Here is a 26,979-nt window from a genome sequence, read left to right on the forward strand (position 1 = left end):
AGAGAGAGAGAGAGAGAGAGAGAGAGAGAGAGAGAGAGAGAGAGAGAGAGAGAGATAAACAAGGAGAATCAGGAAAATGTCTTATAAAATATTTTCAGGTGCTTTCCAATTACCTCTAAGAAGTGTCTATTCCCAATGAATGTATACCAAAAGTGAAAATACTTTGTAGCAATTTTCTGAATATCACATATGATCTGTAACCATTATTTCTGGCATGCAATGAGCATTAAGTTAGTACCTCATGTATGCAAGGAGCTATTTTGCTTTGACTATCAATAATAATCTTTTAAAATATCATTCTTTCCCCATTTATTTCAATGTGTTTAGAAAGGTCCAGAAAAAGGTCTAGTGTTTAATGCATTCATCTTGGCCTCTTCAGATACCCTCTGTTAGCTCTATAATATGCGATACTGGTCAATGCTAGAAAATGTTTTACTTTAAGAACATTCAGATGCCAAGAGAGAAGCCAATGCTTTGGATTATGCCTATAGTAAGCCTGTATTAAATTGGTGCTAAGAAATGTGTCAGCCTCATACACAAACACCACAAAACCCGGGCACATGATGGAATTCTGTAGATGGTAACAGAACATACCTTCTCACATTGGACTAGGAGGCATACACAGGAAAGCTTCTTTGGATCTGTGCTGTAGTAGAGCAAGCCCAAATCAGGAAACTTGGCTTCAAGCCATGGCTCTACTACTTATTAACTGAACTTCTTTGGACAGTTCATTTCATTTCTCTGTGCCTCAGTTTGCCACCGTCTAAAATTGGAAATATAATGTTAGTAGGCTCTACCTCAGGGTTATCATAAAGAAAGAGTTTTGTAGACTCGACAATGCTATATAAAAGTGAGCTCTTTTGGAATATTATAGAATTTCTATACCATGAAAATAGCATTCACTTTTTTTTTCCTTTTGAGGGTGAATGTCCATAGATTTAAAAAGCCAGATAAATTTTTAAGAGTAATGATGCTTTGACTTATTTTCCCAAAAATTTTAATGACTGAAAAAAAACAAAATAATAGTGACTCTTTTTTCCCCTGTGATACAATGGAAAAAGCACTGATTCTGGAGCATCTATCCAGACATTTACTACCCTGTGACCTTAGGCAAGTAAAGATCATTCAAACTCTTTGAGCCTTAGTTTTCTTGTCTCTAAAATGGGGGAAATTGAACTAAATAACCTCTGAGGTTCCTTCCAGCTCTACATCCTTGATCCTAAAATCCTATAATCCTTATTGAAAATGTCATCCATTTTACTTTTCTGTGGCCTTTGATCAAGATTTAAGAAAAAATCATAACCTAAAGAAAATGGAAAAAAGGCATTTAATGTGCAAGTTAGTGAGAAGCTTGGTTAATTTAAGTCCTCTTTTCCTCCTAGTGCCTCACATGAAATTGCTTTTTGTGGTATCTAAAGAGAGAAACTAGGTATCATGATTTCTCAAATTGAGGACAAAAATAAAGCATGGATTAAGCCCGAATGATGGCAAGAAAATGCAACCCTATTCCCTCTCCACAGAGGTTGGTGCAATGGTTACCTAATCTTAGCAAACCAAACTGAATAGAGGATTGTCTGAGATCACCCTTAATACAGAAACCTCCTTGAAAGTTGAGTAGGTCTTAAACATTTCCTTTAGTGGATGAGAACTATACTTTAGGAGTAGAGATGATGGGGCACTTCCCTGACAAGGTATATACAATGATGAAGTTACTTCTTCTCTTGTCCAAGCCTGACATAGGGATCAAAGTGATCAACAATCTTAGGGCTAGAAGGGACTTCATTGGCCATTGAACACCCCCTCATTTACTAGTTGAGGAAACTGAGGCATAGGAGAGAGAAGTTACTTTCTCATTGTCAGAAAATAATGTGTCAGGATTAGGATTTGAACTCAGGTTCTCTGACCTTAAGATATACTTTGGTATAACAGAAAGAGTACTAGATTTAGTGTCAGAAGACATAGGCCTGCACCTTGGCCCTCTCTGCTGTTTACTACATGTGTGAGTTTTGGCAGTCATTTCAACTCTCTGGGTCTCAGTTTCTTTACCTAGAAAATGTGGGGTAGGATGGTAAGAGAAGAGCTGGATTATATGGTTCCTAAGGTTCCTTCCTATGATCTCCATGACTTAGCATAAGGTCTTAAAGATGGTAAAAGGGGTGTCTCTCTCTCTGTCTCTGTCTCTCTGTCTCTCTGCCTCTCTTTCTCTCTCTGTCTGTCTCTCTCTCTCTCTGTCTCTCCACAATACCTGGCACATAGCAAATTCTTAATAAATGTTTCTTCCCTTCCCATATCTCCTGATGCTCTTAGTACAAAGCCTTGAAAATGGTAGGATCTCAAAAAATTCTTGTGGAATGAGTAAGTGGAAAGTTTTGTCCCTGAGGAAATGCTCATAGACCAACAATAGTAACTGTTACTGACATTTCTATTCCAAAATCTGAGAGGCCATGTAGTGGAGGAAAAATAATGGTGCACTTGGAGGTAAAAAAGAGCGAGGTTCAAATCTAAAACCCAATACTTACAGCTATATGATAATGAGCAAGGCATTAAACCTCTCTGACCCTCAATTAACTTGTCTGTAAAATAGGGAATATAATAATATTGTGATGATCAAATGTAATGGTGTATATAAAGTCCTTTGCAAACCTTGGGTATTCCAAAAAGTATGAATGAAGTTTTAAGCCATTAAAGTTATTAATTGCGCTATTAAAGTGTTGATAGTAATTATTAAAACTTAAAATTACACTACTACTTTTGAGACATCATGTATGTATAAGTATACATATATATATGTGTGTGAGATATGTAAATATAAACATATGTGTGTATGATGTCCCCAAAAGCCATATGTATATGTGTGATAAATGTGTGTGTATGTTATTTTTGTGGGAACTTATAATTTCAATGTTATAGGAACCTGGTGAGGAAATTTCCTCTACAGATATTGTCAGCTGTTATAAATGGTGCAGTCTTAAAGAATTGTCATGTGACAGTAAAAGTTTAAGTGATTTGCCCAAGATCACAGAGCTAGTGTGTGTCAGAGGCAAACTTTAACACAGGTCTTTTTGCTTCCCAGATCACCATTTTATCCATAATGTAAGACACTCTCTATGTTTTTATCATATTATTCTATTTTCCACTATCTGTATGAAGATTAAATCTAAAAATGTTTTTTATTTTCTTTTTTAAGTGTAATTTTTTTTATTTAAAAAATCTGTTTTCTCTCCCTCCCACTTCCCCACCCTACAATTGGAAGGGGAAAAAAAAGAACAAATCCTTTGAAACAAATATGTATAGTTAAATAAAACAAATTTCCTCATTGGAGATGTCCAAAACATATGTATCATTCTGCAATCTGAATCCATCTCATTCTTTCTGGAGATGGAGAATGTGTTTCACTATGTATCTTCTGGCATCTTGGTTAGCCATTGCGTTGATCAGGGTTCTTAAGTCTTTCAAAGTTGTCATCACATTATTGTTATTGTATGAATTTTTCTCTTGATTCTGCTCACTTTACTCTACATAAACATATGTAACCTTCTAAGGTTTCTCTAAAGCCATCCCCTTCATAATTCTTATAGTGCAACAGTAGTAGTAGTAGTAGTAGTAGTAGTGGTAGTAGTAGTAGTAGTAATAGTAATAGTAGTAGTAATAACAATAGTAGTAGTAGTATTAGTAGTAATAGCAATAATAATATAGCTAGCATTTATTTAGTGTTTTAAGTTTTAAGTTTTTAAAGTTTTAAGTTTTTAAGTGTTTTAAAGTTTTCAAAGCATTCTATGATTGTTATCTCATTTTATCTTCATAAGACCTTGGCATTTTGGGTGCTATTATTAGTCCCATTTTTTTTTAAAGATGAGAAAACTATGGAAGAAAAAAGTTAAAAATAATAGCGATGATAAAAATAACAATAGCTAGCATTTATATAGAACCTACTATGTGCTAAATACTTTATAAATATTATCTCATTTGATCCTCACAACAATCCTGTGAGATAGGTGCTATTAATACCCCCATTTTACAAATGAGGAACCTTAGGCAAACAGAAGTTAAGTGATTTGCCCAGGGTCACATATTTAGTAAGTAACTGAGGCTAGGTTTGAATTCAGGTCTTCCTGGTTCCAGGTTTACCCCAGGTCCAATTCCTAGCTCCAAATGCTCCAGCTTCTATTGCAATCATTGTTGTTATTGTTGTTGAGTTGTATATAACTTCATGATCCATGGATCATGCTGTCCACGAGGTTTTCTTGACAAAAATACTGAAGTGCTTCATTATTTCCTTCTCTGGTTAATTAAGGCAAAGAAAGGTTATGTGGTTTGCCCTGGGCCACACAACTAGTAAGTGTCTGAGGCCAGATTTGAACTTGATTTTTCCTTGTTTCAGGCCTAGCTCTATATCTATTGAGCCGTGTAGCTGTCTTTCTGCAACACATGGCTACCTGTAATATAATTGTAATATGTTAGGTTGATATATCATGACTTGTTCAGTCATTCTCCATTTGCTAAGAACCTTAATTTCTAAGTCTTTGACACCATATAAAGATCTACTAGAAATAATTTTTTTAAATATAAGTCTTTATCATCTTTCTTTAATCTCTTTCAGGTATGTGCCTAAAACAATGTGTCAAAAGATATATGCATTTGGAGGAATTTTTCTGTGTAGTTCCAAAATGCTTTCCAGAATGGCAGGAGTGATTCACAGTTCCACCAAGAGTTCATTAAAATGATTGTTTTCCTATATTTTCCCACATTTGTCATTTTCCTTTTTTGTCAACTTTGCCAATCTGATGAGTGTAAGATAGAACTTCAGAATTTCTTTAATTTGCATTTCTGCAATTAGTAGTGATTTGGAGTACTTTTTTTTCTACCTGGAATTTGATACTTTGGATTTCTTCCTCTGAAAACTGCCTATTCATATTCTTTGATCATTTCTTAATCAGGGAATGGCTCTTATCCTTTTACACTTAAATCAGTTCCCTATATATGTTTGAAATGAGTTTTTTTTCTTTAGAAATGAAATTTTTAAGAGATAAATTTGTTGCAAAGATTATTTTCCCTAATTCTGTACATAATTTTAGCTATATTAGTTTTAATGGCTTTTCTTTAAAAACAAGTATTTTACTCCTTGACTACAAAGGGTAGCCCAAGGTTCTCCATTTTCTATAACACGTTAACATCAACAATAAATGTTCAATCATTTAATGTTTGAGTTTGCCCTGGTATATTGGCCCTTAATTATTTTGCCCTTGGCTCATGTTACATAGAGGAATTTCTACAAAATAAGAACTGTATTCAAACTCTGACCAAAAAGATATGACATTTATCCTTTTTGCAAAAGTCACAGGTTTTCAGCCCCCTTTGAAGCAAATGAAAAAGAAAATGGAGGAAATGGAAATAATAGACTCCAAGTACTTACAAAACAAGAGACCAGAACCAGAGAAAGAATGATTCCTATTCAGATACAGATGAGATATCAACTAAGGTTCCTTGCAGCTATGAGGTCTATGATTCTGGACCCAGATAAAGGTTCATAGTTTTGTCTATGGGTAATAAATCAAAAATAGAAAACACACTCCCTGCAGTTAGGAAATAATAATAGCTGATATTTTTATCATGCCTCACACATATTATTTTATTTAATCTTCACACATGCTACAAGGCAGGTACTATAAATATTATTATCTCTATTCTGCAGATGAGAAAACTGAGGCATAGGGAGGCTGAATAACTTGTTAATGTTTAGACAGCTAGTATCAGAAGTAGAATTTGAATGTAGGTTTTCATAACTCTGAGCCCAGTGTTCTATTCATTATTAATCAAAAAGTTTATTGAATGTGTACTATGTGTTAAGCACTGTGCCTCTCGAGGTATTTTCTACTTTAGCTCTATCACTAAGCCACTATGTGATCATAGATGTATCACTTAGTTCTTCCCTACTTTAATTTCTTCTTTAGAGTTTGATAAAGAGTACTGTAAGATGGTGTTTAAAGAAATGGTGGAATTATGGTGGAAATAGCTATGAACCCCAAGCCAGGAGATGGAGTTACTGATCTTGCTTCTATCACTAATTTACTCACCTCTTTTATGACTAAGATAATTTATTTACAGGATGGCTAGTTGGAGGTACATTGTGAGGGAAACAGAATACAGCTATTTGCTCAGTGAAGTTAAACATCTCCTATGGGAATTTGGTCCATGAATTTTACTTTACTAGCACCACAGTCTAATTAAGTTAACTGGCTTCATTCTTTATTGAGTTTGCAAAACAGATAATGACAGTACACCTGAAAAGATACTAGTTTTTGAAGGGCACTGACTGTACCTGAAATGTACTGTGGGATTGAGGTGGGTGGAGTGAGTAGGTGGGGTGGGAAATAAAGCAAAGAGAAGGGAAAGACAGGAAGACAAGGAGAAGCTACAAGAACAGGTTTTCATGGTGCCAGAGGGAAAAGGAGAGAGGATGGAGTTAAGGTTAAAGAAATGGGGAAAGGGAAGGCTTAGAGGAGTTACATGAGTCAGTCTTAGGAAAGAAAATTAAAATGAGCTATAAAGTGAGATAGTAGCTGCTGATACCCTTGGGTATTTGATAGATCTCTTATTCAAAATCCCTAAATTGTCGGAAGTACTTTGGATGATAATTATGCTGTTTCCAGTACAAAATATTTCAAGTGTTGATCTCCAAAAATAAGCTTTTTTCTCAGACTCAGATACCAGCATCCTCCCAACGATTCAAGTATGCAGTCACGGTATCAATCTGTATGCCTCCCTTTCACTAACCCCATATAGCCAATGTTGCCAAAATCTTGTTTCTAGCCCAAACAATGTATCTTACATCTCTCCCCTTCTTTATATCCAGATAGTTACCATCTTAGTTCAAGTTTTCATAGCCTTCTTTGACGCAATATTATTAGAAGAATATTGCAATAGTTTTCTAATTAAGCTCCCTGATTCAAGTCTTACCCCACTCCAATCCAACTGACAAACTGATTTTCCTAAAGTGCAAGTCTGAGCACATTACTGTGCTATTCAATAAACTCCAATAGCTCTCTATAGGCAGGAAAAAAATATAAACTCTTCTTTGGGAAATTTAAAGCCCTTTATAACCTGGTCCCAACCGACCTTATTACATAACCTTATTTCATACTTCACACACTCTGTGGTCCAGCTTATCTGAACAACACCTCTTCCCCGCCCCCCAAAAAAACCCTTCACTAAACTCTTTCACCATGCTTTCAAGCTAACAGCCTAAAGCTCTACTCACTTCTTAGCCAACGCTTGAAAAAGCTGTCTATACTCATTGCCTCTTCTCCTCTTTCTCCTCTACCCTTTGCAATCTGTCTTCTGACACTACTGAAACTGATTTCTTCAATCACCAGTCATCCCTTAAATGTCAACTTTGATGGTCTTTTTCTTAGTCTTCATCTTCCTCAACCTCTGCTATATTTGAAACTACTGACCACTTTCTCTTCCCAAATGCTATTATCTTGATTTCCATAATAATACTAGTGCTCCAACTTGTCTGATTACTCCTTATCAGTTTTTACTGGATTATCATCCATATCACATCGCCTAACCATAGGTGTCCTCAAGGATCTTTTCTGGGTCCTCTTCCGTTCTCCCTCTACATTCTCTCACTTGGTGATCTCAACAATTCCCTTGGACTTAGTTATCATCTCTATGCAGATGATTCACAGATCTATATATCCAGCTCCCCTCTCCCAGTCTCTTCACTAAGCTCTAGGCTTTCATAATAAATTAATGATTGAGTATTTCAAACAGGATGTCCCAGAGATATGTCAAATACAACATATCCAAATAGAAGTCAATTCCTCCATTCACCTCAAATCTACCTCTCTTCCAAACTTCCCTATTTATGTTGAAGGCATCTTCTTTTTCCAGTCTCCCAGTTTTGTAACCTTAGCATGATCCTGACTCCTCACTCCCCCTCCTCACTCCCTCTCACTCCCCAATACAATCTCTTGACAAATCTTCCAGTTTCTACCTCCACAATATCTCTCATTTGCTATTCCTCTCTACTCAAATAGCTCTTATTTTATATTAGGCCATTATCACCTCTCACTTGGATTTTTTAAATGGCCTCCTAATTGGTCTCCTTGACTTAATTGCCCCCCATTTCAGTTCATCCTCTTCACTGTTTCCAAAGTGATTTTCCTTATGTTATATTTGGTGAAGGGATCCAGAAGAAATTTATGCCTGAACCTGTAATACAATCATCTTATTTTGAAAAAGATCGCTGGAGACATTTTGGTGTTGCCTTTAGGGAAAAAATGAATATGTCTTTGCCCCCTCCCATAATTCTAGGTGGATGCTCTTTTGTACTAAGGAATTTCAACCTAGAACAACTTGATTTTTTTTCCTGAGGGTGAGAGGTGACTTAGGATAAACACAAATTCCAATGAGGGGAAGACCAGATACTCTTTAAGTTCTATAGAGATCAGTCTTTCCCTCTGAGGGAGAAGATGATATTATTTTCCTTTTCCTGTTCTTTGTTGCCTTTGAACTGAGGAAGGTTTTTATCAAACACTAAGACAGGCAGCAACCATTTTGTAAAATGGTATTTATTTTGAAGTTTAAGCACCATGTATTTGGAAGTAAAGAAGAAGGTTAATTTCCAGATTTATTGTTTAACTCCAAGTCCAACATTCTATCCAGTGAGTCATCTAGATATCAATGGGGAAAAATATTGTTCATTGATACAAAGATACACAGGTGCATATCTTCTTCCTCACACCCACCTCCTCCTCTCAAGCATGCAGTAACTATTTTAATAAATTATAAGTGCGCATGCTGGAGTGGAGTTGGGGGTTGAGAGGGAAGCTCACTGTTACTCAGGAAAACTGTAAGAAGAGAAAATGACTTTTTTTTAGCCAAGAAAATTAATTGGGAATTGAAAGAACAAACAAGAAATAAATATGTTAAACAAATGTTAATAAATATGCAAGAAATGTTAACCATTTACTGTAAGCAGAGCATTGGAGTTGGGAGAGGGGTAAAGTAGAGAAACAAGGTTTAGCCAAAATACAGCACCTATCCTCAAGGAATTCACAGTCTTATGGGGGAAAGAAGACACCTAAATATCACTCCCCCAACATTGTGAACTTCTTGAGATCAGCTATGATATTTTATCTAGCTTTACTAAATACAGGCTACCTGAGAGTCCTCCTAGAATATAAATCCATTCTTGGTGTCATTGCTATGTGACTATGCTAGAGGGGAGATCACTTTTTAATAAGGTATTGCTGGTACTTCAAAACCTAAGTATCCTTGGATATAGTCCAAGTCAGACCTATTTCATAATGAATTCTGCTTTCTAGTGAAGGGTGAGATATAGTTGAGGTCTCACTGTCACTTTAAGCTCTTCTGCATTTACATTTCTCTTACTCAATTAATGGAAGTCAGATGGAAACATTACGTGGGAGCAGACCGTTACTAGCAATCATGAACAACATTTTTCTTTTTTGAAAGATGAGGACATTTTCTAGCATGCTGGCTTCCTGATGGATGGTCTATGAAGTACTTCATTTTGTTTGCTGGGTCACTGAACAGCTAAAGGTTTCATCAATCCCTGTGCCTTATTTCTTAATCATGCTTGCTCCATTTCTAAGATCCACAGAGACTTGGCATCACTGGAGACTTTCATCTTCAGAATAAAGCACTCTTAATGAAGAAAATTTCCCATATTAATCAGAGAGAAAGACAGACAAACAGACAAAGAGACAGAGACAGAGACATAAAGTGACAGGGGCAGAGAGAATATAGAATCAACATTTCAAGAAAGATTGTTGTTTATATTTTAAATTGAAATTTTGTTAGGTTAATATTTCATGTTTGTTTGTCCCTCCAAAAAAATGAGAATCGTTACCTCTTTTGTCTCTTCATCTAGTATGTTTATTCCGTTGTAGTCCTGGTTAATGATGTTGTTCTGGAGACTTTCTTTTCTGTTTTGTCTTTTTCATTACTTCCACTCTTCAGAATTTTTTTGGTGAAAAAATCCAGTTTTGACCTTTAAGTATTTAGGGACTGGGCATATGATTTCATTAGCATCGGGAAATCCCAAATGAGAAATTCCCTCTTCTAATGCAAGTTGGCCCTTTCTCCACAACTTAGCCTTAGAGAGAGCCCTACAGCCCTGAGATACTAAAGGACTTGTGAAAAGTCACACAGAAAGTATGTCTTAGAATTAGGACTTGGACCCTGTTCTTCCTAGCTCCCAAACCTGCTCTTCATCCATGACACTGCCATGAAGGATATATTGGGTGTTCAGGAAGTACTAGAAAACCATGCTAAGGATGCTTCAAAGACAAATGTACTTGCCATTTAAGAATAGCTTCTCTGTTTCAGAGAAATTTCTTTTTAAGAATTCATCCAAGATGATTGCAACCATGATATTTCGCATCTTGGTCAAATAATTGAAGGAAGCTTATTCTAAGAGGCAGGATTTTCAGTCAGATACTTGATTTTGACTTGTTTTTCTGCCTCTTACTAGCTGTTTGTACCCTTGATCAAGTGATTTAAACTCTCAGTGTGATAGGTAACTCAGTAAGATAATAAATTACAGAATAATTGTTTATCTGATTTGGTGGAAGAAATTTCCACACAGGGTATTCCCCATTTATATGGAGAAAAAGTGGAGGGAACATGGGACAAAGAATTAGAAGACATAAGGAGGTGTCACTTTGTGAATACACTTAACCTGAATTTCAGTGCCCTTACCTATAAAACCAACTTGATAATACCTCTTTTGCCTATTCATAGGGCTGTGGCAAATGTGGAAAGAGCCATTTCTACTCCTAAATTTCTGGAAATGATCAAATCACAATAAGTGGATCTACTAAAATTCAAGCCATCTGACCTCTCATGGGCCCTCAGTGCCGCAGAGGAATCCTTTTACTCATATCTTATGTGTTTCCTATCACATCTGACCCAGAGACTATTGCATCAGTTCCTCACTTGACATTGAATAGCTTTCTTAATATGCCACACTGATCATGTTATTTCTCTGCTCAAATGCCATCAATGGTGAATTCATTGGTTTCCAAATAAAATTTTACATTCCAATTCTTGTATTAAAGACCATCCACAGTCAGGTTTCAATTGATACTTTTCTTTGTATCTCACTTCCTCTTCCCATATTCTACATTCCCGTCAAACTAACCTACTTGTTATTCTATATTCTTATCTAGCTATCTACTATCTCTGTGCCTTTGCTTAGGCTGTCTCCTGTACCCAGAATGGGATGAACTACCTCCCTCCTCCATCCACAAAGTCCACTTAGTTGATGTCCATCCTTTCTTTTAGGTCTTATCCGAGATATCATCATCTCCATGAAATCATGCGTGACCACACCACCACCCTCTTCAAGTTTCTCATAGTACTTTACCTTTGCACCCATCTCTTTCTCCCTTATGTCACAACTACTTATGTTGCTATTCTTCACTAAAGTGAGGTCATTGGCAGGGAGTCATGGTGTCTTTATCTGGGTATATCCAAAGCATAGTTTCTGTATTTTTTATCACCTGGTCTATAAATTAAATTTAAAATATGAACATGGTTTGAAAAATTTTAAAGACAGAACAAAGCAAAGTGTAGGTGTTTAGTAAACGCTTGTTGATTTGATTTCTTATTGGAAAGAGAAAAGAAACGGTTTTCACTTAGAGCACCATGGCACAAACAGAAGGGGAAAACAGGTGTAGTGCCAGTTAATTTGAGCAGCACTAGTCAACAGAAAGAGTTTGGAATTTGAAGTCAGAGGATATGGCTCCAAATTCCCATTCTGACCTCTGATCTGTATCACCTTCGATGTGTCACTGAACCTCCCTAGGCCACAATATCTTCATCTGTAAAATGGAAATGGAGGAAGAGGATTGAACTAGACTGCTTCTAAGGTCCCTTTCAGCTGGAATTTTATGTAAGCCTATAAATGTATCCCTTTTTCTACTTCCTAACATCTTTGTTGAATGTGTGATAAGAAACGATGCTGATACTTTGAGCTCAAATAAGGTTGTTATTCATGTTATCCATGCACCCCATCACCATGGTAATTCAGAGTCATCTCTATGTGCTCATTGAAAAACATTCCAGATGAAGGTAGGATTTAGAGATTGCTACCATTTACAAATTAAATAGATAATATATTTCAGGTTGCATTTACCAGTAGATTTAATCAACCAACTAGAATTTCTGAAGTGCCTACTATGTCCCCAGCACAGTGCTAAGCTCTGGAGATATAAAGAAAGGAAAACAAAATACTTTCTCCTAATAATAAAGATAATGCTTGTCTTAAAAGAAAATTATCTATTTTAGTGTCTGATTATCATTTATTCAACAAATATTCATAAAATACCCACTATGTGAATGGCACAAGGCTAGGGACCAAAGATAAAAAGAAGCAATAAATGGTACAATCTTTGCTCTCAAGAAATGTATTCTAGTGGGAAAGAGTAAAAAGGACACAGTATAAACACAGATAAGTATAATACAAAAAGGAAAGTGATAGTGGCAAAGAGGATCTTCAAATAGGGCTCTAGGAAAATGTCAAGAGGGGGAGAACATTTTAGTTGGAGTAGGGAAGATCAATGAAGGTTAGAATCAGAGAAGCTCAGGTTAGGAGAGAGAGAGAGAGAGAGAGAGAGAGAGAGAGAGAGATTGAGACTGAGACTTAAGCAGCCATCTTTGCTATTTCTCGCTTGATGAAGGAACCATCTTTTGGATCATGCTTGACAAATGCACCTAGCTTCTACTTGAATACCTCCAGTGACAGGAAACTTAATGTGGTAGCCCATGTCATTTTCAATCACTTGAAAATTGAGCATTTATTTAATGACTAATAAGTGCTTCAAAGTGAGCTAAGTACTAGTGATACAATGACAAAAGAAAAATGTTTCTTGTTCTACTTACATTCTAACAGAAAACTCTTGTTGTTCAGAAGGTGTTCTGTACATCGAGTTAAAACTTGCTCTGTTCTTTTCTGTAGGTTTTTGGTTCTGCTCTCTCACAATAATTCTAATTCTTTTTTCATATGACATCCTTCCAAATACTTGATAACAAGCTGTCATATTAGACATAGTCATATCATCTGAAGTTATGGTTGGCAATCACGAAGCTAATATTATTCTAAATAGGGGTTCTTAAAGGTAGCAAGGTGGTGTAGTGGATAGAGCACAAGGCCAAGAGTCAGGAAGATCTGACTTGAAATCTGGCCTCAGACACTTACTATCCTGGGCAAGTCACTTAACCCCTATTTGCCTCAGTTCCACATCTGTAAAATGGGGATACAGTGGAGAAGGAAATGGCAAATCACTCCAGTATCTTTGCCAAGAAAACTTTGTCCATTCGGTCATATAGAGTCAGACACAACTTAACAACAGGGATTCTTGCCTCTTTTTTGGCTGTCATACACCCTTTTGGCAATCTGGTGAAACCTATATGCCCCTTATTGGAAGATTTTTAAATACATAAAACATAATATGTGGAATCATAAGGGAAACCAATTGTATTGAAATACAGTTATCAAAATTTTTTAGAAAATGCATGCACTCCAGGTTAAGAACCTCTGCTCTACACAAAATGATGAACAATTATACCCGTATAAAATTCAACCTCTAACATTCACTAATTCGGTAACCAAAGGCAAATTACTGAAGTCCGGTGAGCCATAATTTTTTCATCTGTAAAATATGAATGTCAATGCCTGGATTACCTACTTCACATGTCTCTTGTAAGGATCCAAATGAGATAGTGCATAGAAAGTGTTTTGCAAACCTTAAAGCACTACATGTGTCAATTATCATTACGTGTATTCTATATTCTATTATAATCATATGAAGCAACTTATTTAAAATTTTAGATTTCATTATTAGATGAGGGTTTAGTTTTTCTTTAGTCTTTTTGATGTGGTAAATGTAGTCCATGTTCCTGGCATATAGAGTTAAGAGCACGGACTTTTCTTCCCCCATTAGACCTAACATACATATTATGCCTACTAGCTATTACCTATTAATTACCACTGCTATTTTTAGGAGCAATTAGAGTCTTTTGTGTTCCCTAATGTTAACAAGAATCATGAGAATGCTAGGAACCCAAATTAGGAAGCATCTTGTTTGTGGTAAAATATATATAATGAAGCTCACACAGTGGAGTTTTATTTTTAAAAAGTTAACTCTGAATAATGTTAATTACAGAAATATATAAAAAATGTCATTTCTGCCAAAGCTTGGTACAATAGAAACCCCCCCCACACACACACACACATGAGGTCTTGAAGCTTCCTACATCTTGATTTTCTTAAGGGTTAGAAGTTAGTCATTTAGACAGGATAGGAGTGAATTGAAAATGAACAACAGCAAATACAAGATCAGAGTAACTTCCTTTCTAGCAAAGAACCTCTGCACAGTGCAGAAAACATCATTACCTACCTTTTTGATATATCTGGGCAGCACGGTGGTATAGTAGATAAGAATACTTAGAGATGGAAAGACCTGAGTTCAAATCCTGCTTCAGATACTGACTAGCTGTGTGATCCTGGGCAAGTCACTTAACCCCTATTTGCCTCAGTTCCATATCTGTAAAATGGGACACAGTGAACTGGACCATCGCCAATCATCTTGACTTTTGTCTTGCCACTGGATTAAAATGACTCTGGAGGAGAGAATGAGGTTGATAATTTTGCACAGTTGAGCCTCACTTAAAGCCAATTCACAGGCAAGTCAAGACATCACCCTCTTGTCCTCTTCAAGAATGGAGGACAAACAATAGCTGTGTGACCCTGGACAAGTCACTAATCCTCAGTTTCTTCATCTATAAAATGGGAATAATAATAACTTTCCAAGGTTGTATTTAAACTTAATGGACTGTGTAAAGATGAATTGTTAGTATTATGCCACAAACAGGATTGCTCTCTAACACAAACATACTTTGAGCTTTCCCAGGCTCCGTGCTTTGGTCATGTTATCCTCTTTACATCTGTAACATCTTCCTTGTTCCCTTCACCTGTTGGAATCCTTCTACCCATTTTTTAAAGTCCAACTCAAATGTCATGTGTCATGAAGGCTTTCCTGAAAAGTAATGACTGCTTCCAGGAGCTTGTTTGTTGTTTATCCCTATACCAGAATCTAAGTTCTATGAGGTTAAATACCATGTTATATTTAAATTTAGTCACTTCCCAGGCCTGTTAAACAACAGGAGTTTAATTGTTGCATTTGAGTTCGAATGCTTAATAGTCATTCAGCAACATAGTTATTTACATAGACCCTTCCCCTCCAAGGGTACCTTCTATCTTTTATGTACCTATTTATTGACATGTCATCTCCACCATTAGAATGAAACTTCCTTGAGGTCTGGGGAAGTCTTTGCCTTTCTCTACATCTCCAGAGCTTAGCACAGCACCTTAAATAAAGTAAGCTGAGTAAATACTTGTTGATTGTTGACTGACTATGGGCAGCGTAATAGGTACATTATGTCAGTGTAAAATTTCTGAGACTGACATGTATAGAATTAGATTTGTTTCTGAGGTCCAGTGGCTCAATTTGTTTAACATGAGATAAAATCCAAAGGTCTGGGGTTCAAGTCTCTATTCAGATAAAAAAAAAATTCTGCTACCTACAGAATAGATTGACAATTCAAAAATTTCTATTTTTAATGGTTTTTCTAGCTCTGATAAGAAAAATCTGATTTTTAAGCAAGTGATATTATTCATTGAAAATTTCAGCCGAAGACATAGGCCTAGATGCATTCCTGAAAGAAGTTTCTTTTTTAAGTTCTATTTCTACATATTTATTGTTGCTGCTGTTATTGTTGTTGACATATCAGTCATGTCTGACTCTTTGTGTCCCTATTTGGAGTTTTTTTGGCAAGGATACTGGAGTGGTTTGCCATTTCCTTCTCCAACTCATTTTACAGATGGGGAAACTGAAGCAGAAAGGGTTAAGTGACTCGCCTAGGGTCACACAACTAGTAAGTATCTGAGGCCTGATTTTAACTTACAAAGATGAGTCTTCCTAGAGACGGCACTCTATCCATTGTGCTGTCTAGTACCCTCAATAAAATTAGGAAAACTCTGATAATTAGTGATTTATGTCAGAGATGCCACACTGAGCAGTTGTCTGTAGTACTATATCCCCCCCAGCCTGGGAAAACCAAAGGAACTTCTTCACCTTTCCCTCACTGCTGCCTCCTTTGCAGTGGCATATGACCTTACACACCCATGACAAGAGCAACAAGTTTGGAGGCAAAAGACCTGGGTTCAATACTCGGTCATACAATATCTATATGACCTTGGACAAGTCACTTGATGTCTCCAGACTTCTATTTTCTCACCTGTGAAAGGAGATAATTGAACTAGAAAGCCTTTAAGTTTTTTTCCAGCTTCACATCTATGATCCTGTGCTCTGTCTGAATTAGTGAACATTGCCAGTGGAGATTAATGGTAGAAAGAAGATGAGAAACAGATGAGGAGAGAGGAAAGATCTACCACCAAGGGTAGATCACCAGTGATTACTTTAGCAGCAGTGGCTTTTAATATATTTCTGCAAGGTTTGGTTTGATATGTCCTGCTTGATTCTTCCCATCAGAATTTGATTTTGAAACATTTTGTTAATATTTTACTTTCAATGTTTATGTTATAGTTTATATTATGGCATTTATTAGTTTATTTCCAATTTCCCAGATGAATATCTTTGACAGATTTCACAATTTTGTTACTCTCTGGTGACTTTGACAGCACCATGCCAATCCCTTTTATATAGACCTTGTAAAGATGAGAACACACATAACCACACACCACTTTTGCTTACTTAAATATCACTCTGTGTCTAACAGGATTATGTCAACAGCAAGGTAATTTAATTGTGAAATTTTATTAAAATGTGTCATACTTCTTTTATAAAGGAAGAGGCTTCATGGAAAGCAGAAAAAAAATTGGACTTTTTTACATCAAAAGACTTGTATGAATCTTGATTCTACCACTTCACTTCCAAGTGAGATTTTCCTGAGCATCTACTGTGTATAAAGCACTGTGTCAGGCATCAATGGTGATAAGCATTTACATAAGAAATATCTTCTCATGGATAAGAGACAAAAAAAAATAGTGGTATAATGGAAATAATAATAGTGTTATTTATGAGAGGCAATGTGGCATAATACATATAAAGAGAGCCAATCTTAGAATCAGGGATACCGGTTCAAGTCTCATCTCTGATACATACTGGCTTTGTGACCCTGAGCAAGTCATGTAACTTCTCAGTGCCCTAAGTAACACTCTGACTATAACTTGCCAAGTGCCAACCTTTATTAGTAAAGGGAATTCCTCACATAGTAGTTTCCTATGCCAATGCAATCAAAGGTCCAATCCCTATCCCTCTCCTATTGACATTTATATCATGTTTTAAAAATTGTGGAGTACTTTCCATAGGTGATGTCATTTGAGCCTCAGAACAACTCTATAAGGAAGATATTCTTTGAATTATTGTTCCCATTTTCCAGATGAAGAAACTGAAGCTCAGAGGGGTGAAATGATTTGCTCATAGTTGGTCACAAAGCTAGGAAGTGGCAGGTGCAGAAAGTAAACCTGCTCTTCCCAACCCCAAATCCAGAAGGCTATCTAGTATGACACACTGAATTAAGAGTTAGAACACTTGAGGGTCAATCCTTATCCTGCAACTTATCATCAGTATGACCTTGAGGAAATCCCAGCCTTCCCAGACCTCAGTTTGCTCATTTTTGAAATGAAGAGGTTAGATTGAATGACCTCCAATATCTTTTCTAGATCATAAATTATATTATCCTGTGAATATGTGAATATCTATACATATGTTCATTAAGAATGCAAACATAGCAATGAAATAACTTAAAAGATTACTCAGTGTTCACATTGAGAAAAAGAACATAGTGACACATGAAATCCCTAACTCAAAGAATTATATTGAGAATCAAATGAGAGAATTGAGGTAAAGCATTATTATAAACTATAAAGTGCCATATAAATGAGACTTATTGTTGCCTATTGTGCTACCTAGCTAGCGGGAGCAGGACATATAGTTTACATGTGTGTGGTTTTGGTAGTGGTAATGTGTGTATAGACCATTCATGCTTTCTTCCTTTCATGCCCTTATGATTAAGGTCATCACTTTGCACAGGGTCAATTAGGGTTAGGAACATACTAAATTTTAATCGTATTAAACTAATCTATTAGTCAAAGGCTTAGCACAGTGCTGGGACAGAGCAGGCATTTAATAAATATTTATTGTGTTGTATTTATTATAGCAGCTGAACCAATCATCAAGACTTTACAAGCATAGATGAAGTAAAAGGCTTAGACCAAAGGACATAAAGTGAAATGGGTCACTGAAGGTCACAGTCATGTTGTATTTTTGTCTTATCTTCAACTTTGGTCAGAAAAAAAATCACACTTCAGCAGATTTACAATTTCACCAGTGTGAGCACTGCAACCAACATAAGTCTCAATCTCTTGAATTTGTAGACAATCTTCCTGATTTTCTGTGGCCAAAAATAATGCATTACTCAGTGACTAACATTGTAATAAGACTGCATGCACTTAGCTAAGCTTGTCTTCAGACACACTCACACACACACACGCACACACACACACACACACACACACACACACACAAGCTGGGAAGGATCTGCCAGACCTTATACTCTGCTGGCTTAGTACAATTCTCTATTTTATAGATGAGGAAACTGAGGCTCATAAAAGTTAAATAAATTACAGGATTGCAAAGTTGGAAAGGAACTAAAAGGCCAATCTGCATCTGGACAAAAGTCCCTCTCCAATATACTCCAACAAGTGATTATGTAGTTCTTGCTAGAATGGAAACCAAGTCAAGTCAATAAGCATTTATTAAGCACTTACTATGTGCAAAACTGAAAATAAATTTGTGGGGACACAAATAAAGGTAAAAATGGTCCCTGCCTTCAAGGAGCTCATGTTCTAATGGAGATGAACAACATAAAAATAATTATATAACATACAAGCTGTAAGCAAGTTTGGAGGCAGTCTCAAAGTGAAGGCACTGGCATTACAGCCATTCAGGAAAGGTTTATTGTAGAAGGTGGGATTTTAGCTGGAACTCGAAGGAAACCATGGAGGCCAGGAGATAGAAATGAGGAGAAACAGAATTCCAAGCATGGGGTATATAGCCAGGGAAAATGCCTGGAGTTGGGAAATGGATTGTCGTGCTTAAGAAACAGTAAGGACATCAGAGTCACTGCATTGTAAAGTAGGTGGAGAGGAGGGCTTACTTTGGTGTGTCTTGGATTTAATTTAAATTTAAATCAGGAAATTTGTGATGGAGGCTCAAAACACATAGGTCAGAAGGCTATGTAGATCCCTAACACAGGTGGACCTCACTACAGAGATTGGCTTACTACCAACTCTGAGTACTTTCCCTTTGTCTTGTGATCTGGCCATAGTAGTAATGTAAATTGAGAGGAATATTGAGTCTTATCTCCAAGAAAATTGGAGTTCACCAATATGGAAGGAAAGCAGTTTTGAGTGTGACTCCTTTGTGTTTTTTAATCAGGTGAACTAAAGCCTTTATTTGTGAATTACACTGTTGCCCTCAGTGTTTCCATGGGAATTAAGAGCCCTTTACTTTTTATGAAGAGGCAGAGACTCAAATCAAATTCTGGTTTTCACTGGGGAAACCCTAGATAGGGACAAAACAAGTCAAATTCTGATGTTCCCTTGATATTGTGGCATAAGACAAAACAAGATTTATGTGAGATGTTCTTGAGATATAGCCGTCCATGTAAACTCAAAGCTGCTATGCTGGGTCACAGTTTTTATACTTTATTGCAATCAAGATCAAAAAAGGGCAAGCAGAAACATTTAGAAGATGTATAATTATTTTTATCTAAGTTAACCATATCATCTCATTCTGTTCATTGCTCAACAAGCATTTAATAAAAACTTACTATGTGTAAGGCACTGATGATCCAAATTAAATAAGACTTATTTTACTAAACGTTACAATCCAATTTCATATATACACTGAAATGGAATTTAAAATATTTTATTACTATCGGTATAAATATTTCCTGTGAAATCTAGAATATTGGGGCAGCTTGGTGGCACAGTGGATAGAGCACCGGCCTTGAAGTCAGGAGGACCTGAGTTCAAATCCGGCCTCAGACCAAGCACTTGACACTTACTAGCTGTATGACCCTGGGCAAGTCACTTAACCCCATTGACTAGCTAAAAAAAAAAAATCTAGAATATCTAAGGAGGACTGTTACAAAATCTTCTTCAATATGTAGTAATAATAACTGACATTTATGTAGTGCTTTAATTTTTGCAAAGCATTTTGCATACATTAAACTATTTGAGCCTTATAATTCCCTTGTGAAATAGTTATTGCAGTTATAATTCCCCCTACTTTTTCACAATGAGGAAATAGTGGCCAAAAGTGGTTCTATGACTTACCTGCTATAACACATAGTGCCAGAGAAGAATTTGAACCCAGATCTCCCTGACTCCAAGTATGCTATCCATAATGTCACCCTTCCACTCACAAGAAAGAATCAGACATCCAAAAAAGTCAAAATTTTCAAAATTCCAACTTAGTGAATTATAACAATTTTACTCTCTCCTAGAAACATCACATCTTTTGCTTTAAGAGTAGAATGGAAATCCCAGGTTACCACATAAATCCTCTTCTCATTTCTACATAGCTCTTGTGAAAATGTTTATTGAATTAATAAGAATCACAAAATATAACCTCATGTATAATTTTCCAAAATCATTCAGGTAATCAAAATTTATTTTTCTCAAAAAAATTATATACTGATTCCTATCTTCACTAACCACCATTACTAAGTACATTCTTCCCAAATATTTCCATCTCTACTTATCACCCCTCATCTCACTACCATAATAGCATATGTCCACAACACATATACTTTGAATTGTGAAGAATTCAAGAGACTGTCTATAGACAGACAGTCAACTCAACTCAGCAAATATTTATTAAGAAGCTACTAAGTGCAAGGAAAAGTTCATAAATTTTCTTGAATACTAAAGAAAAAGTTTTGAAAGGAAAAGCTGTCCACAAAGCAAGTGCAGGGTATCAGTTGGTCTTCAGAGATGTGAAGAGAGTAGCTGGAGCTATTTCATGGATTAATATAATGGAACTTCTGTCAAGGTCAAAGCTGCATTCAGTTAGTATATTTTAAAAAATGGAACCGATGATTGGATTTGATGATTGAATGATACTATTTCATAGCACCTTGTTGATGCCAAAATATTATTTGAGAGAATAGAGTATGATGGACCCAGGCATGATATTGACTTAAGATAGAGAGTTAGGACTAAAGTTGTCTTGATTACTTGGATCTTTTCATTTGTTTAATATCTAAGGTGCCTTGTTAGTTAGAAAACCCCTAAAAGGAGCTAGGGTAGAGAAGGAATGACGTGTGTATTTCTTCCTTTTCCCACATTTTTGTCCCATCACTCACTTAGCATCTTGTCAGTGAAAGAGATGCTTTCCTTTTACCTTCAAGTTTGGAGATAGTTGAGTTACAAAGGAGAATCTATGATGAACATGTGCATTAGATTCAATAAAAGAGATATATCTGATCAAGGAAACTTAAATGTCACTCTCTCCCCCTAGAAGCCTGATCAAGTTTCAGGCTCATAGGTGATAGAGGTACATGTTTGTGACTGTGTCTGTGTATAAACATTTAACCTGCTATCCAATTTTTATTTGACTCATTCTTATTTCTTTTGGCCCCTGTGTATACAGACTAGCACTTATTTTCACAATTGGAATGGTATATTGCCATGCATCTGGTAGCTTCTCAATGCTTGCTAATTGAACTTAATCATATTTTCAACATTTGGTGAGCTACTTCAAATTAACCTATTAAAAAAAAGAATCACTCCCCTGAATATTATGGTTCAATCTTTTCCTAATTGCTCAGATAAATTCAGCCAGATTCTGTTAAGTCCTGAGTCCTTCTTAGTCGTAAATATTCCCCAGTCATTTTGTAGGACATTTTTCCTACCATCTGTGTTTCCCTGATTGGAAACTAAGAGAGGTCTACACGAAAAGAAAATATATGGATAGTGGAATAACCCCCTTCCCTGCTAGATATTTTCAATGAGGAAGGACCTTTTTCTATGAAAGAAGGGAAGTCTTTCAGGGTTCAATCTATAGGAATTTTTTAGGATGATAGATTTGGAGCATGGCATCTTCAAAAATTTTGCAAAGATCCAGGAATTTGAATTTCCTCCACTGGGTAGAATTTTCACTTCCAACAGTGAGGTGACACAAAAAAAAGCCAAAAATATCCTCTTTGGTTATATAAAAGCTACTGCCCTCCACATATGACAACACCTTAAATCAATCTTTTATGCTATATAATTCAGCAATTCCAGGAAATGGAAGGAATTGAAATTCAGCATTTACAAAATACTGCTCTTTGAGAACATCATTTTCCTCTGAAAGCTGTCATCTAAACTCACAACCTCAGAGTTCATCCTCCACTCCTCACACTCTCCTACCTTCCATATCTAAACGGTTGACATGTCCTATTGATTCTACCTTTAAAAAATCTGTGCATGTCTCCTCTCCTCTGACACTGCCATCACCCTGGTCTAGGCCCTCTTCACCTCATACCTAGGCTATTGCAATAGTCTTCTGGTTGTAGTAGTCTTCTGATCATCCTATCTCAAGTATGTCCCTAATGTAACCCATCTTCCCTCCAACTATTAAAGTGATCTCCTAAAGCACAGGCCTGACCATGCCAAACACCTCCCCCTACCCCCAAACCACTCCACACACACAGAGTCAATAAACTCAAGTGACTTCTTATCTCCTCCTAGATAAAATGTAAAATCATCTGTCTGACATTCAAAATCCTTCAAAACCTGGCCCCATCCAACCTTTCCAGTATTCTCACACTTTACTACCCTCTACATGCTTTACAATACAGAAATACTGACATCTGGGCTGTTCCTTACACAGGACATTTCATCTCCTGATTCTGTGCATTTCATTGAGAGGTGCAGAATGAGATACATTTTCAGACGTGAACAATGTGTTGATTTGTTTTGCATGAGTATCCTAAATTATTGCATAAAAGGTTTTTGTTTTTTTTTTTTTTTTTTTTGGTGGAATGGGAGAATTATCCAGAATAAGTGGAATACTGATAATGATACCGGAAGGAAAATAAAAGAATGGTGATTGATTTTTTTAAAATACACAGAAAGGAGCCTAAGGAAGTTCAAAAGGGGAAACAGCTAGGTGGGGAAATGTTACCAATCATGTGTTAAAATAAATATGTACTTTAAAAAAAAACAAAGCTGTGCATAATATAAATTCATGGTTTCATTACAATCTTCTGCTCTTTGTTCATGAAGATGTCCATGTTTGTCAGTGTTTATCAAATCCATAATTATAAAAAGAAAATTTTAATAAATAAATTAAAAAAAACAATTAAAGGAATCAAGAAAGACGTGACAGCTCATGAGCTAAGCTTTAAAAGAAGATAGATATGTAGGAAGTGAGGAGATAGTACATTCCAGGCATTAAGGACAGAAATGGGAGATGAAGGTTGTGGAAGAGCAAGTAGATCCTTCTGTCTCCAACACCATATTGCCTCTCTATTTGCCCTGCTAGAAGGAAGGAAAGGCAGAAGGAAGGAAGGAAGGAAGGAAGGAAGGAAGGAAGGAAGGAAGGAAGGAAGGAAGGAAGGAAGGAAGGAAGGAAGGAAGGAAGGAAGGAAGGACGTGAAGAAGGAAGAAAAGAAGAAAAGAGAGGCAAAGGAAAGAAACATTTACTAAGTGCCTACTTTGTTCAGGCACTATGCTAAGTATTTATAAATATTATCTTATCTATCCAACAACTCTGCCTAGTATTATAATATCCATTTTACAGTTGAGAAAACTGAGACAGGTAGAGGTTAAGGGATTTGCCTGGGGCCACACAGCAAGTAAATATCTGAAACTGGATTTCATGTCAGATCTTCCTGACTTCAGGCTTGGCACCCCTGGTCAAATCTCCTCACTTAAGGGGAAAATATATGGAGACCAGATCACTCTGTAAAACTGTCTGCAGATGAGTAAAGAAAGATATCTCTATATACCCTTTTCCTGTTTACTGACTTTCCGTGTTCTCTGTATTAAAATAAAAATTCAATTGAATTAAGTGAATTATTTTTTCCTCCCCTTCCCAGTTGCCTATCTTGGCCTCCTCTGTTGTTAGCCTCTACTTCCTGGAACTCACAGATGTCTTCAAGCCAGTACATTCTGGATTCAGCTGCTATGACCGGAGTCTCAGCATGCCCTACATTGAGCCCACTCAGGAAGCTATTCCATTCCTCATGTTGCTTAGCTTAGCTTTTGCTGGGCCTGCCATTACGGTAAGAAGATGCAATATTTTTTTTTGGTCATCTCCAACGCCATCTATCCTTGGTTCTTAAAAATGGAACAAAATGAGCAGTAGTAGCAGCATCCTAATAATATCTAGCATTTATATATATATATATATATATATATATATATATGTATAGCACTTTAAAGGTTGCAAAGTTCTTTAAATGTTATTTCATTTGATCCTTACAACAATCTTGTGACATAGGTGCTATTATTATTCTCATTTTACAGATGAGGAAACTGAGGCAAAAAGAGGTGATATGATTTGCCAGGTTTTCCTGATTCCAAGTCTAACATTCTGTCCACTGTACTACCTACCTTCCTCTATCTATGCTTATAACTTTTTTTTAAAAGAGGCAGTCTGGTGTAGTGGTTTGGAAACTAGCCTCAGAATCAGGAAGTCCAGGGTTTAAGCCTCCACTCTTGAAAACCCTGGCCAAGTCATTTAAGTAACTTCTCAATGACCCTGGCAACTACTTACCCAGGTGACAAATTGCAGAACATTTGCTGATATGCATTGGGGAGCCATCTACAAAAATAAAAACAGGTCTAGACAGAAACCCTTTTAAAAAGTGACTATAGACCCCTAGATTGTAAATATTGTCATTCTATATACTGCTTTGCATAGCACCAGGCATGGAAAGGTTAAGTAAGTTTTAATGGTGCTTCCAAATATAGTTTACTGAAAGGGGACAGATTATAATTTGTTTTCACAAGAACTGTCTAATCATACATTCTGAAAATACTTAAGCAAATTCATTATTCTCCCTCTATGAAAATGTAGCTGAATTTCATTAGATAGGGTAGCTTTTAGTTCACAGTTAAGCAATTCAGTTTGGAAAATGTTTCCCAGTCTTTCAGACCCTACTTCATGCTGGTTTAATAATAACAGCTCATACTTTTATAGTGTTTTAAGGTTTTCTAAACTTTCCTCACAATGCCACTGAGATAGGTACTACAGGTTAACACTAGCATTTTTAAAATAAGCAACTGATTCTCTGGGAGATCAAATGAATTATCCATGGTCACATGAAAGTATCTGAGGTTAGATCCAAACTCAGGTCTCCTGGCTCCCAGATTCCATACTGCCTCCTAAAATGCTGTATCTCAACCCTTTTCAGTATCTGAAGCCTAGAACACTGATAACAAAGAATAGCAGTACTGGAACTTCCTTAAATGTTAACTGGAAAGGACTTTCAATTACATTGCTTTGAGGCACAGCTTTTCAGAGTTGGAAAAAAGATCTCTGAAAACTTGTAAAACATGGATCCACTCAGAAGGGTGTCTCCAACCCATAATATCCCCAAAAAGTGGTCCATATAGTCTCTGCTTGAAGAACTCCAGTGCAAAATAACTCAATAGAGCAATCTACTTTAGTTTTAGACAATTCTAACTTTAGGACAGGGTAGCTAGGTGGGGCAGTGTATAGAGCGTCAGACTAGAATCAGGAAACTCATCTTCATGAGTTCAAATCTGGCCTCGGATACTTACTAGCTGTGTGACCCTGGGCAAGTTGTTTAACTCGGTTTGCCTCAGATTCCTCTTCTGTAAAATGAGCTGGAGAAGGAAATGGCAAATCACTCCAATATCTTTGCCAAGAAAACCCCAAATGGGGTCATGAAGGTCAGACACAACTAAAAATGACTGAACATATATATTTGCATATCATATGTGTGTATACATACATATGTGTATGTATTTGTACAGTCATCTTGAGAGGTGCAATTTTAAGTATGTGAAATTAAAAAATCATGACATTGTTCATGGTATTCAAACCTAATATAGCAACAGATTTTAAACCCAAACGTTTCATTGCATCTCAGATGAGGAAAGACATGAAATAGTTTACAGTGGGTATTCATCAGTAGCTTCTATAAGAACTGGTCAAAGATCACGAACTTGTAGCTTAACCCGCCTTGCAATAACGCACCTAACAGTAAAGAAATTTGAGTTTTAAGGAAAAATAATTTACATTCCCATCACAGAACATTTTTCTTCTTGGCCTCCTTGGCTCTCATTAAAGTCACTAGAAATTGACTCAGTTAATTAAAGTTATATTTAAACCAGGTTTTTAATAAAAGTCATTTATGAATTGACTTACTCTGGTTACCATTTTTGAAACAGCTTTCTCCTGGGAAAATAATGGTATTTCTTCTCAGTAAAGTATACTCTCTCCCTAAGAAAAAGAAGAGAAGCGTCATTCATCTAACAGTTTTTTCTTCTTTGTGGATGAAATAATAAATTATAAGAAAATCAATAAATATGTATGGGTACTGACAAGCTAATGCCATGGGGGTTCTAAAGAAGATCAGTATGGGCTGGAGTGATTGGGGAAGACTATAAGGAACGAGATAGAACCTGAGCTAGACCTTGAAGAATGGATAGGATTTGGATGGATGGGAAGAAGACTTAAAGAGGATATGATTTAGCTATCTTCAAATATTTAAGGGAATGGCATGTAGAAGAAGCATTAAACTTATTTTAAGTAGCTCCAAAGAGTAGATAGAAATGTAAGTAGGTGATAGATAGATAGATAGATAGATAGATAGATAGATAGATAGATAGATAGA

At 36.3% G+C, this 26,979-nt stretch overlaps 1 protein-coding gene across 2 annotated transcripts in view; it reads left to right on the forward strand.

Annotated features, from left to right (window-relative positions):
* The window catches only part of PLPPR4 (phospholipid phosphatase related 4), a 54,301-nt gene that overhangs the window by 2,206 nt on the left and 25,116 nt on the right, over positions 1–26,979 (forward strand). For both annotated transcript variants that reach the window (XM_027868282.1, XM_027868283.1), the window contains exon 2: positions 24,211–24,396. In XM_027868282.1, the coding sequence (XP_027724083.1) occupies positions 24,211–24,396 (186 nt within the window). The remainder of the gene's footprint in view (positions 1–24,210; positions 24,397–26,979) is intronic.

The sequence above is a fragment of the Vombatus ursinus genome, unplaced genomic scaffold, assembly GCF_900497805.2.
Source record: "Vombatus ursinus unplaced genomic scaffold, bare-nosed wombat genome assembly UNPS02014787.1, whole genome shotgun sequence".
NCBI lineage: Eukaryota > Metazoa > Chordata > Mammalia > Diprotodontia > Vombatidae > Vombatus > Vombatus ursinus.